This window comes from Sciurus carolinensis, chromosome 1, assembly GCF_902686445.1.
Source record: "Sciurus carolinensis chromosome 1, mSciCar1.2, whole genome shotgun sequence".
In the NCBI taxonomy this organism is placed as follows: Eukaryota; Metazoa; Chordata; class Mammalia; order Rodentia; family Sciuridae; genus Sciurus; species Sciurus carolinensis.
In genome coordinates, this window is record NC_062213.1 from 5087324 (window position 1) to 5099882 (window position 12559).

At 49.9% G+C, this 12559-nt stretch overlaps 1 protein-coding gene across 1 annotated transcript in view; it reads left to right on the forward strand.

Moving 5' to 3' along the window:
• Positions 1–12559, forward strand: part of Col22a1 (collagen type XXII alpha 1 chain) — a 235778-nt gene that overhangs the window by 134624 nt on the left and 88595 nt on the right. Inside the window, exons 28-32 of the mRNA XM_047525428.1 lie at positions 1829–1873; positions 2509–2571; positions 2950–3003; positions 7819–7860; positions 10520–10552. Coding sequence (XP_047381384.1) covers positions 1829–1873; positions 2509–2571; positions 2950–3003; positions 7819–7860; positions 10520–10552 — 237 coding nt within the window. The remainder of the gene's footprint in view (positions 1–1828; positions 1874–2508; positions 2572–2949; positions 3004–7818; positions 7861–10519; positions 10553–12559) is intronic.

The window sequence follows — 12559 nt, forward strand, 5'->3', positions numbered from 1 at the left end:
AGCAGTTCGGGACTCACTTCAAGAGTTCACGAGGATGGCAGCTTCCTTTCTACGTGCACTTGGATGGTGTTCCACAGCACAAGTTCAGGGGCATTTCAATGAACTTTAAAGTTTTTCTAACTATACTCAGCCCCTTATCCTTGCTCAGCAGGCAAGAAGCAATTCCCCTTGCAAATGTTACCATCCTAGCAGATTTAAAGTGACAACTTGAGTGCTGAGTATTTGCACAATTCTGGCTACAGCAATTCTCACTAATTGTGCTTGTAAACATGGGGAATTGATGGGCGCACTGAAGTGCATCTAGAATTTCAATATGTGCTGACTGCAGATGCCAGTCCCCCTTGTGACACCAGAGCTACAGAACAAAATATGTGCCTTTCCTTCCCTTCCTTTCCTTTCCTTCCCCCTCCTCTCCCTGCCCCTCCCCTCCTCTCATCTTTCCTCTCCTTCCTCTCTTCTCCCCTCTCTTCCCTTCCTTTTTTTCCTGTTGGCTTGATAAGTACTGATGGTTCTGGCCTTCACTATCAGTTGAGTCTGGCATGGCTATAGGGAAATTTCTTATGTAGGTGCACATCACCCACTCATTCATGTCCACTGATACATCAGAAAACCACATTTCTCTATGAGAATCTACACCAAATATTCTACTAAACATCATGGTGGATGTTAGAAAGAAATTGTAACTCAAGAAGTTAGTGATATTCAAGACATATGGTCAGCTAGAAGCTACAGTTCCTCTCAGCCCTACCACTCACCTCTGTGCATGGATGGTTTAGGAAGTCTGGTGGGCACAGAGGCTTGATTCCTAGGGATCAGGGAGAGAACCTCTCTTCCAGTGCCTCCCACTTCAAAGTGCTATTTAGGAACTGCCTTAGTTCTCTTGGGTTGCTATGACAAAATACTTTAAACTGGGTAATTTATAAACAACATAAATGTATTGCTCACACTAGAGGCCATGAAGTTCAAGACCAAGGTGGCAATAGATTTAGTGTCTGTTGAAGACACCTTGCTTCATAGAAGGTATTATATAGCAGTGTCCTCATATGATGGGAGGGCAAAAGGGCTCCCTGTAGTCCCTTTTACAAAGACACTAATCCAACCATGAGAACTCCACCCTCATGACCCAATTACTTCCTGAAGGCCCTGCCTCCTAGTGCTACCATCTTGAATATTATGTTTCAGTAGGAGAATTTTCAGGGGAAACATTGTCATTGCAGGAATCTAGTGACTGAGAATAAAACTTCCAAGGAACAAGAACAAGTGTGTACCTCTTTGGGGTGTGCTTTCTAAACTAAGTTTGAATGACTAATTGGGAACTTCACCCAGGACTTCCTTTATTGTAAAATATCATCGGAAAGGACAGTGAAACTCTGACCTACCTCCAACCACAGGGAACTGCCTGTGTTTATGAAGAAACTGAGCAACAATCATGGGACACCAGTCACCCAGTTTGGTTTCAACAGCTTTCCTTTCATTGTTGGGCCTAGGATGGAGTCTCTGTTTCCCTGATATGTCATTGTTTTGAACTCTGAGTGTTTGGGTTTAAGATGAATGGATTCAAACTGAATGAACTCTGACAGGTCCATTCCTTGAGTTCTTTCTTTCAGGAGAAGCAAAAGATAATATGAGGCGTATGAAACCCCATTCTCCAGAAATGCTACTCGCTTTGGTCTTCAAAGCTATAACCCTTGGGCCTTTAACAATGCTCCATATTTGAGAACTGAGGGCTGTGGCTGGCAGGTGCCATGTGTGGACCCAACTAGGGAATGACAAGCATGTCTAAAAGTGTGCATGGAAGATAATGGAGTGTCTTTCATTCTCTCCCCAGGGTGAAGTTGGGGAGCAGGGCCTGGCAGGCCACCCTGGAGAGAAGGTCTGTTCATTTATGCCTTTATCCATTCATTTCATTCTTTATTTCATTTATTCATTGTTATCAACTGTATATTATATACATTGTTCATATGCCAAGAGAAATTAATCATATCTTTTGAGAGCTTACCACATTGATTTCATGAATTCATTTATTTGCTCAATAACGTTCAGCCTGCTCTGTGTATCGATTGTTATGGGCATTAGGGTCACAACCACAAACAAGATAAACTGAATACTGGAGAACACTTGAACAGCTGTAGTGAGTGGTGGCATATAATGCCACTGAGGGGCATAGGAGAAGTCTTTCAGACTTGGGAAACGTCAGGGAATGGTGAAGAGGTGACATTGTGGTTGAGTCCTAAAGGACAGGAGGAGCTATATCCCCAGATAAGTGAAATGAGGGTTCCTAGGAGAGGAAATAGCTCACATGGGAAATAGTGAGGGGTTGCCCTGGTGGACTGAGTCTATGGAATTCCCCTTTACCCACAGTTCTGCTTTCCATGTGACTTCCGTAAACCTAATGATCTATGGGGAGCTGTAAAGCAGGAACTGGAGAGCAATCAGTACATGGCCTGTTCCTTAGGAGAGTCCTCCCATAGGTGCCTAATGGACAGAGCCGCCATTTTGTTCTCACAGGGAGAAGCAGGCCTCCCAGGTGCTCCAGGCTTCCCAGGTGTGCGTGGAGAAAAAGGAAACCAGGTAAATATGGCTGTCTCTTCCCAGCAAGGCCACCTAGCCTGCGCCCATGGAAAGCAGCCCCTTGTGGAGTCTTAGTCCCTTGATAGGAGGTGGTGATTTTGACTGGGTGAGTAGAGTAGTTCTCAATGTGAAGAACTGGGAGGGGCACTGAGTGCCAGAGTCCATGAATGGGACAGAGGACAGTGGCCGGGAGGCGCTCTGGAAAGGAAGAGTGTCTTCAGACAGAATGATGGGAGTGAGGGGTAGAGTGTCCCCGCCTGTTAGATGCCAAGTGGAGTACCAGGTGCTTCACACTTCACTGACAGGACACCCTTTTGCATTAGGCAGGATTTAGACTTAGTCTTGGCTCTAATGTTTTCTAATTGTCTTTTACTATAGGGAGAAAAGGGTGAACTGGGACTTCCTGGCCCGAAAGGTGACCCGGGTGAGAAGGTAGGAGTTGCTTATTCCATGCTGATCATCAGTTGCCAATAGTTGCCCTTTCCTTAAGTTAGAGTTGTTTTTTTCCAGAATGGATTCATGTGACTCCAAAGTACAATTTTAAGGAAAAAATAAGTTAGGCATAAACCTTGTTTGCAAGTGTAGTCCACTTAGACAACAATAGGATCAGAGATGACATGTTCGTCTGAGCTCTGAAAACTCCCAGCAGCCACCCTTTTGTGCCCATGATGCTGAAGTATTTCTTAAGCACCCCCTACAGGCCAGGTTCTGTGCTTTTCATGTTCATATTCAGCCTCTCCCTGATTCCCGGCACAACTTTAGAAGGTAGGCGTCAGTGACCTAAGTGTGTTGCAGGTAATGGAGACTCTGGAGGATGAAGAACTTGCTGAGAACCAAGCCCCATTTTCCCCGACTCCTATGTCCTCCTCCTGTGTCATGCACCAGCATGTCACTTGGGGTTTGTCCTAGGGCCAGCCGCAGAGGCAAGGCAGCCTGTCTCTGTTGCCCTACTGTGTGTAGCTCAAAGAAGGGCAACCTTGGGTCATTTCTCAGCACACTGCAACAGACACAGTGCACTCCAGGGAGCACAGGCTCAGAATGGAGAGTTGGAGAGAACGGAGTGAAAGGACTAGTTCCATGCATGTCAGGTGCAAAGGGAGACCAGCCTGAGGTGCTGAAGCCCTGCAGGGCAAGGCACAGCCAAGGGGCCAGGAAGGGCCAGCAGCAGGTGCCCCAGAGTCCAGAGAGACCTGTGGTCACAGGAGATGGAACCTGACAGGAATCCTGTCCATAGGGTAGGAAAACAGACGTGGTCAGCCTGCTGCCTGGCACCCTCAGTATCTCCTCCTGTCCTTCCTCTTGCTTCTGGTCTCCTACCAATCCTGGACACCAGAGGACAAGGTCAATGAGGCCCTCAGGGTTGCTTCCTGGGACAGCAGGCTGGATAGGGAAAGGCACAGGGTGAGTGTGGCGCACCACACAGAGAACAAGCCCAGGTATCAACAAGGGCCCTCTGCACGTGAGGAGAGCAGGAGGTTTTGACTCATGTCCGAAGCCACAGAATCACTTTCCAAGGACTCTGGTCCAAGCCCTGGCCCCTTGTTGGAAGGCACCTCCCACTCAATCCTAGCAAGCTGGCTGGGCTGTGCCTGGCATGGAGCAGCACCCAGCAGGCATTTCAGCCATTTTGCTTCAAATCAAAGCCCCAGAGAAGCATGTGGGGATGGAAAAGCATGTTGGACCTTTAGACATTTGCTTGGTGAAGGACCAAACATGGTCAGCTGCAGTGAGCTGAGCCCCCAAGCCTCCCACGCCTGGAGGTGTGTGAGGATTTGGGCCCAGGTGAGTACCTGTGTACCGTGCTCATCCATGGGCCTGCGCTGGGGGCTGATGAGACCTGCCGGTGAGGTGGCACGTGAGCGGGGCTGTCACTGAAGCCAGGTGCGAGTGAGTGCCTTGCCTCTGATGCTATCTGCCAGTCACACAGGAGTCCAGGGAGCTTCGATAGAACCGTGAGCTTGACCAGGTGTGGAGGCAGGGTTTTCTGGACAGTTGTCCTTCTGCTCATTGTGGGTTGAGTTCTCAGCGTCTTGCTCTGGTAATCAGTGGCTTCTGAGGTTATTCCCATTTTAATCCCCAGTTTACTGAGCAGAGAGCTGAAGCACAGAGAAGTATAGAAACTTGCCTAAACTGAGGGACCAGGACCAGGCAGCTGGCTTCTCCAGCAGGCAACTGCAGCCAGCTAGATTCTAGCCCAGGAGGAATGCCAGCACAACCTTGGCAGGCCAGGAAAGCCCCAGCCGTCCTCCCGACACGCTCTTACACAGACTGGTCGAACACTTCCTCTCTGCTAGACCATCTCTAATAAAGTGGCAGTGGACAAGACCCGATTCAGGCTCCCAAAATCACAGACTCTGAAGCGGGCAGGCGTGGGAAGGGTTGAGAATCCCACCACGAGAGCTGCTTTTTCTTGCTGCTTCATGCTCAGGCTCTGTCCACATACACACGTAACCCCCCAGTGACTTTATAAAGACATGTACACACACACACACACACACACACACACCCCTTCATGCGTGTGTGTGTGTTTGCCTGCTTTTGGTGGGAAGAGCACTGTTGCAGAAGTCAGGAAGGTGGCCTGCGTCACGGTCCTGGCTCCACGTCCTCTGGCTCTGAGTGTCTTGTCTGCCCTCCTGTGCCAAGATGGTCAATCTACAAATGGATCTGCATGTAGCTCCCTCCAGAGGGCATTGTAAAGTGTAAATGATCCCCTGCTTGTGAGTAATTTGGGGTCATGTAGGGACCTTGCTAATCCTCAGGTCAACCCCAAGAGGAGACATGGTTGTCAATCATATCAATCATATCCCCACTTCAGAGATGAGGAAACTGAGGCACAGAAAAGCTAAGTCAGCGGTCCACAGCTGCATGAATAGAGTTGAGAGCTGAGCCCTGCCGGGAGAATTTGCAGTCCTAGCTGTTAGCAGCACAGTGAGGAAGGGTAACACCCACGCACCGCCGGGCCTCGCACCCTCCCTCCTGCAGGGTGTCTGCTCTCCAGGTTGTCCTTTCTCCCTCGCTTCCAGCCCTCCCCCTGCCCTTGCCCCTCGCGGCTCCCAGGCGTGCCAGGAAACTCCTATCTTGAATGCAGATGGTACTGAAAGCTCGGTCTTTGTCCCAGATGCTGATCCCATATGCTAACAAAGTTTGAGAAAAAGGATAAAGACGTTTTATTCCTTTGCTAGCAAAGGAGTAAGGCAGTGGACTGGCATCATGGAAGCTTCCAGTCCCAGTGCCGGGGGCAGAGGTCCTTCAAAGGGGGCTGCCAGAGCTGCCTTCCAGGTGTCATTGCCAGTAGCTCTGATTTGTGTTCGACTTGTGTCCTTGAAAGAGTCGTTGCTCCAGGTCCCAGGACCAGGGCTTCTCTCCTCCTGTGGACAGTAGCAGAAGGGCAGGTCATTGGCTTAGGATAGAATGCTCGCCTTGCCCCACGGTGGGTGGGGAGAGGAAGAGGGAGAAGAGGAAGGAGAAAACAAATCAAAACAGTCAGTTTTTTAAAGTTAACCGCCAGTGGTCAGCAGCAAGGTTCACGTGCAAGGTGTGATACGTGGAAGGGACACAGGCTCAGGGAGACCGTGGAGCCCCTCCAGTGCTGTGGCAGGGTCACACCTACCTCCACAGCATCCTGACTGCCTTCCTGTCCCAAGAGGGAGGTAGCGGGCCCTGCGCTGCCTTGCGCTCCGTCGGCTGCCCCACCCTGACATGAGCCTTTGCGCCTCAGGTGGGGTGGGCTGCTCCTTGCTCCTCAGGGGAGCTGAGAGTTAAGCACCCAGGGAGAAGCAGCACCCACAGCTGCATCCCAGCCACGCCTCTGAGGTGAGGGCACCCTGGGCCTGCCCATGGCACCACCTCTCTTCCCTGCCCTGCAGCTCTGAGGAGGGACAGAGACTGTCCACAGGCAGTGGGTCCTCTGGCTGGAGACACCTCTGTCCCCTGTCCTCCTCCATTTGCGCCCGCTCATTCACGTAGTTCCCCTAGGAAGCCCTCTGCTGTGGTCTCCACGGCTCTCTCATGGCGAGGAGATGGGTTTAGGTGAGATGGCCTCTGAGCACAAGGCCCATGTATCGGGAAGAGGACTGGGTGAAGCCAGGGAAGCCTGGTGGTGCTGCTAAGGCACTTTTCTTCCTGTATCTTCCGGAACGTCAGTCCAGCTCAGAGCGTGGATTCTGGGTTTACCCGGCTCAGCCCCTGGCTACTCCTGTGAGTTTGGGCAGGTGAATTGAGGCTTCCGTGCCTCTGTTTCTTCATGGGGATACAGAAGTACCCTACGGGCGTGTCTACAAAGATTGAGTTTATGCTTGTGAGAGGCAGAAACCAATATCTGAAATTAAATGTTAAATAGTGATAGAAATAATGATAAAAATGATCAACTATTATTTCTTATCATATTGTTTTCTCAGAGTGACCTTGTCCCTCCCGAGCCAACCTTGTTCACTTGTCCTCCTGATAACCATATGTAGAGGGCCTGTCATAGACCTAGCCCTGGACTGGCTCCTGATCTAACCTAGACACCATCCCGTGACCCCAGATGCCACCTGAGGAGGGACAGCATCTGAGACTGTGTGTGCTCACTGTGGTTCCTCACTGTGAATGTGCTACCATATTCTGCATCTCTCTCCATTGCTGTATGTGCTGTGAATTATATGCATTATTATCTTTATTGGTTTGCAGAGAAGAAACAAGCTCAGAGGTAAATCATTTATAAGATGGTAGAAGTGGGTTTCAAGCTCAGGTGATTCAACTCCCAAACCTGTGTTGTTCAAAGGGACAAGACCATTCCCCTGCATTTGAGAGCAGCCTGCTTTTCTCTGAGCGGGTGGGTGTGGGCCCCAACCTCTCAAGGGAGCTGGACTTTAATGCAGTCATTGTGCTTAGGGGCACAGGTGGGAATGTTTGCTGTAACTATCAAATACTGGCTATGATCACAATCAAAGGAGAACAATATCAATGTCATCAAAGGATGATGGACATTGTATAACTTTATTAAATAAACTCAGTGGAATAGAACAGAGTGATTTAAATTATCTATAGGTATATATATCAATATAGAGACTTCTCAAAACACATTTTTTTGTCTGAAATCTTTTATAATTGTGAATACACACTTGCATCTGTCTGCGGATCTAACTATGTGTGTGCTGGGACTGTTGTTGCTTGTTTCTGTTGTCTGGAAGGTGACACCAGGCCTGTGCTGGCATAGCAGGTTGTCAGGAGGATTAATGATCATTAATGCTCCATTTCTTCATCTAGGGTGAAGCCGGCCCTGCAGGTCCCCCTGGGCTACCTGGAACAGTAAGTTGCTCTTTTTACTTCTCTGAATTCCTAAGATGTCGGGATTCTTCCTCACACACCCCTTCATTTAAATCATCTCCATACTAGAGTTTGTCAATAGTTAGATGCCCTCCTAGGTCTTAGAATCCAATATTATATAACTTCTCTAAAAAACACTCTGAACTTATTGGTTTACAACAAAAGCACAATTACTAAGCAGAACCTGTGATAGCCACTGAGAAGATGTAGCCACGTGTTACATGTGGGCACTGAGGTCCAAAGACAAGAAGACATTTGTTCAGCATGAGGCTGCAGCACCATGATCCAAGCTGGGCTTCATCTTCTGCCCTGTGTAGGTGTTTGGCTGGCACTGGGAGTTGGTGCCATGACAGTCAGAGCAAGGGCTATGGGGACAGAAGGAATCAGCTCTCACCTGGTTCTAACCTATCTAAGACACAATACAGGTGAATTTAACTCCCCAAAGAGTAAGTTTACTCACCTGTTAGAAGATAATTGTACTCAGCTATCTCATACCATTTTAGTAGCGATGAACTGAAATAGTACAAAGCACTTAGCAGAGTTCCTGGTACATAATAAATATTAAATATAAAACTGCTGCTATTATTATTTATTTTACTCCCCAGAATCCTACAGTAGGGCTTTATTTGGAATTGTTTTTCATTTTAACGTTTCTTCCCAGGCTTCGGCTTCTTTCTTTGAGCAGCTGATTTCAGGAAGGTGGTTCATGGCTTTTTGTGCTGACCCTGACTGGGCAATAGGTAACTGGACAAAGCAGAGGTGGAGAGTGAGAGAGGAGATAGCCCACACGCGCAGAAACACTGCTGGCCATGTGGCAGGACAGCCTACTCAGCAGTGTTTGTCAGTCGGTCCTTATTCCACAGCTCCACCTTCTCCCCCACACATACCCCTTAAAAACAAGACTCAGGCATTCCATAAAGATGTTAGAAGAACCTCAGAATCAGAAATTTGGAGCGGGAGTGGGTTGTGTGAGATTGTCGTTTAAAATTGTGATATGCATTGACGAGGTGAGGGGAGGTGAGCACCCTGCCCCTCAGCGAGGTGCAAGTAGGTAGCTCCCACAGGGGCCTCTGGCCCCATCCACAGGACAGGAGGTGCCCACCTTTGAGTGTAGCTATTCCATGTCTATGCCTAGACAGGCATTTGCACATGTGCATTTAAAAAAAGTGTGATGTATATTGTAGTGTCACTTATAATAGTGAGAAATTAGGGAAAAATCTACGTGACCATAAGCATAGAATTAAGTACATCAGAATAGGTGTATCACAAAATCCTATTTTATAAAGAAACATACACACACACACACACACTGTACAAGGGGTCCTGGAAAGATATAGATACATAAATTAAATGGAACAAGACAAATTAGTGAGAAAAATCAATTTGTAGATGGTTGCGTATTGAGAGATGGAGAGCAGGGCTCACACTTGCCTATGTGATGGCAGTCCTTGAGTAAGGCTGGTGGCGCTGGGGCTGCACGGGGAAGCTCATGACTCTGCCCCCTGTTCTTATTGACAACGGCAGACAGGGGCAGCTGGTCTACCTCCTCAGTTACTGTGAAGAACCTTGAGTTGGTGCATGGAACTGTGAATAATGCGTCCACTTTCACTATTCGTACGTTTCTTGTAGAAATGACATATTTCTATAAGTTTGTAATTGTGTGAAAACACAGAGAAAAGGTCTAGAAATATAAAAAAATGGTGTTTTGGGGAGGGAAGAGACTGGGACTAGGGGCTCAGAAGCCCCTTCTCCCTTCCCTTGTGGACGCCCTGTGTTTTAGGGCTCACACCCAGGGTTCCCTTGGTCCATTGGCTTTATCAGTTGGCTCCTGCTGGGAGCCAGGCCTTGGCATGACTGGGGCCTGATGGAGCGTAGAGTCTTGCACTGGACATGAAGTCTAATCGCACAGTGGCCAGGATAAGCATATTACAAATTAGCGTAAATTAGCTTACCTGATTCACATTCGACTGCATGACATGGAGACCTGCCCATGACTGTGGTTGAATGCAGGGAGGAGCAGGCTCCAGGGCTGAGGAACAACGTGAGCCGGAGCTCTGAGCCTGGAGAGCACACCCCCTGGGAAGCAGCCAGCGCAGACTGGGTGGTGGCGAGGCTGGAGGGCAGTATGGGCACCATCCGTGGGGTCTTGGCTGAGGGCGTTCTGCACAAGCAGGGTTCTCTGAGCCACAGCCCTCTCCCTTGCCCTGGTTTCCTCTGCCTCTGACTCCCTGCCCAGCACACAGCAGACCATGATAGAGGGAAGGCAGACATCGATATCTGGATCCAGTGTCCCAGGCTCTGCTCCAGGGGCTTGCCTGAGTTATTCCAGTTTGTCCTGGTGACAGCCCAAGTGGAGGACATTTCATTCCTTTTTACTGATGGGGACATGGAAGGTGACAGAAGATATTCAAGGTCACATAGGGTTTGGCACTTGGGCCATGGGACCCCAGGGATGCCAAATGCAACTGCTTTGCTTTCCTGCCTCAATAAATACTCAGACACTTTAAAGAACATGGGGTTCTAACTGTCAAAACTAATGATCACTGAAGGGCATGTTCTCTCACCTGGCAGATCTTTCCGAGTCAGCGAGTCTGGGACTCCATCATCCCTGTCTTTCTGACTTCTGTGGTTTTCTTTTCAGACCTCCCTGTTCACACCATATCCAAGGATGCCAGTAAGTAGCAGCGGTGCCTCAACATAGCCTAGTAGGTCAACTAGGCAGGGGTGCAGAGGTGGGGCTGAGCGGGGCTGGGTGGGCTGGCCTCAGCCCTTCATGCCGGTCAGTCAGGCTTCTGGGCTCCCTACCTTGTCCTGGTGACAGGTGGGAACAAGCCCCTAGCCCTTGCTTGAAACCAGCCCTCATGTCAGGCAGGACATTCCAGGGCCACAACTCCATAGTGAAGGGCACAGGCCACACCTGTCTTTGGATAAAGTTCATTCTTCAGTACCCAGAGCTGCAGGTGCTCTTGAGGAAGGAGAAGCAGAGTTATTTGAGATGGCAGAACATTCAGGAGTCAGAGGGAGGCAAAGGCATCCTGAGGATGCTACCAGAGGTGTGAGTACTTTGTGGGGACCCAGGTCTCAGAGGGACTGCTGAGGGGACATGGGGGCAGAGCCTGCTATTGCACTGTGGGTGTGACAGATGGAGGGAGAGCTTGACTAGCTCCTGGACTTGCCACACCTAAAACAAAAGGCCACTGCAGCCCCTAGGAGCCTTTCCCTCCTTGCTCCATGACCGGAAGCATGACTGGAAGTAGGACTTCCAGCATGACTCCATGCTGTTGGCACTGAGGCCAGACCATGGGCCTTTGTTCTTTGTGTCTCTTCTGTTGTTAGGAGGTGACCCTCTGCTCCACCACACGTGGCAGCTGAGGCTAGAATGGAAAGATCTAACCCGCAGTAGTTGCTGTCTCTTTTCGGTAGTAAGTAGATGTGATTTAAAAAGTTGAAGGAGCCTCGTGCAGCTGTTGTGGAGCAGGTGGAGACACAGAGGACTGTGCAGAGGAAGGATGTGCACTTCAGAGGTGAGGGAGGGCGGAGGCCGTGATGGTGGGGACGTCCATGGGCAGCGTGCACTTGAGGAGGAGCTATTTCCTGGGAGAGATCTGTCAGCTGTGACCCAGCCGAGTGACTGTCCCCACCTGAGTGCTGCACTTAGAGGCAGGTCTCCCGTGGCCCCCTCCCAGGTACCGCTATCTGTTGCTTTGCTGCCTTGGCATCTTCCCCCTACTTAGGTTGACCCGAGGTCCCCAAGATTAAAACTATGGAATTGCTCCATAAAAAGACAGTGTCTAGACTATTCCATTGGCACCACACAGAGGAGAGAGTGTGGAGTGGGAGGGCTGTCCTCCCTAGCCTTTGATTCCAACCATGACATCCTTCCCGCGGGATGTGCAGTTTGGTGGGAGCCAGGAGGCCTCGCTCAGAATTAAACCAAGCAAGTAGTAACTGAAGGAAGAACAAGTTCCTTTGCGAGCCATTGCACAGCTCTCTCTGGGGCCGACTTTGCATTGATGGATTTGGAAAGTGTTAACTCTGATTTCTTGCTGCTCCCTGAGGTGCGCCTCTCAGTCCCTGCAGTGCAGGAAGAGGCAAGATTTAGAGGCATCTAAAAGTTTGCTGCTTACTTAACAGGACAGAAAGGAGGATCTGTGTGGAGGGAAAGCCGGCTCCCTCCCTCCCAGACCCAGGATCCGGAGGCTCATGGGGTGGCTGGTGGGCGTGCCAAGTGAGGAGGCCTGGCGGGGTAGCTTGTGGAGTCAGGGCAGGGCTTTTAGACGGTGTGTGGATCCTGAGGATCTGGAGATGTCACATCAGAGAAGGACCCACTCCTTAACTGGAGGAAAGAAGGACAGAGAACTGAAGACTTGGGGAAATGACAGCGAAGAAGTGCGGTGCCAGTAGGTGGCTCAGAAGCAACCATGTTGGGAAGGCTGGGGGGCAGCCTGATCCCACCACTCACAAGGCAGCAAAGGCTTGCAGGATGCCCCTACCATTTCCCAGAGACCGCAGGGAGGATCTGAAGTCCAGAGATCGTGTTTGGCTTGCCCTAGGTCATCTAGCCACTTTCCTGCATTCAGCCACTACGGAGGGAGCACCCACCTTGTGCCTGCAAGTGAAGGAGTTGCCTCCTAACTTCTGGGCTCCCAGGCAGGGCTTCTTGAGTATCTTGCTTCCCCTG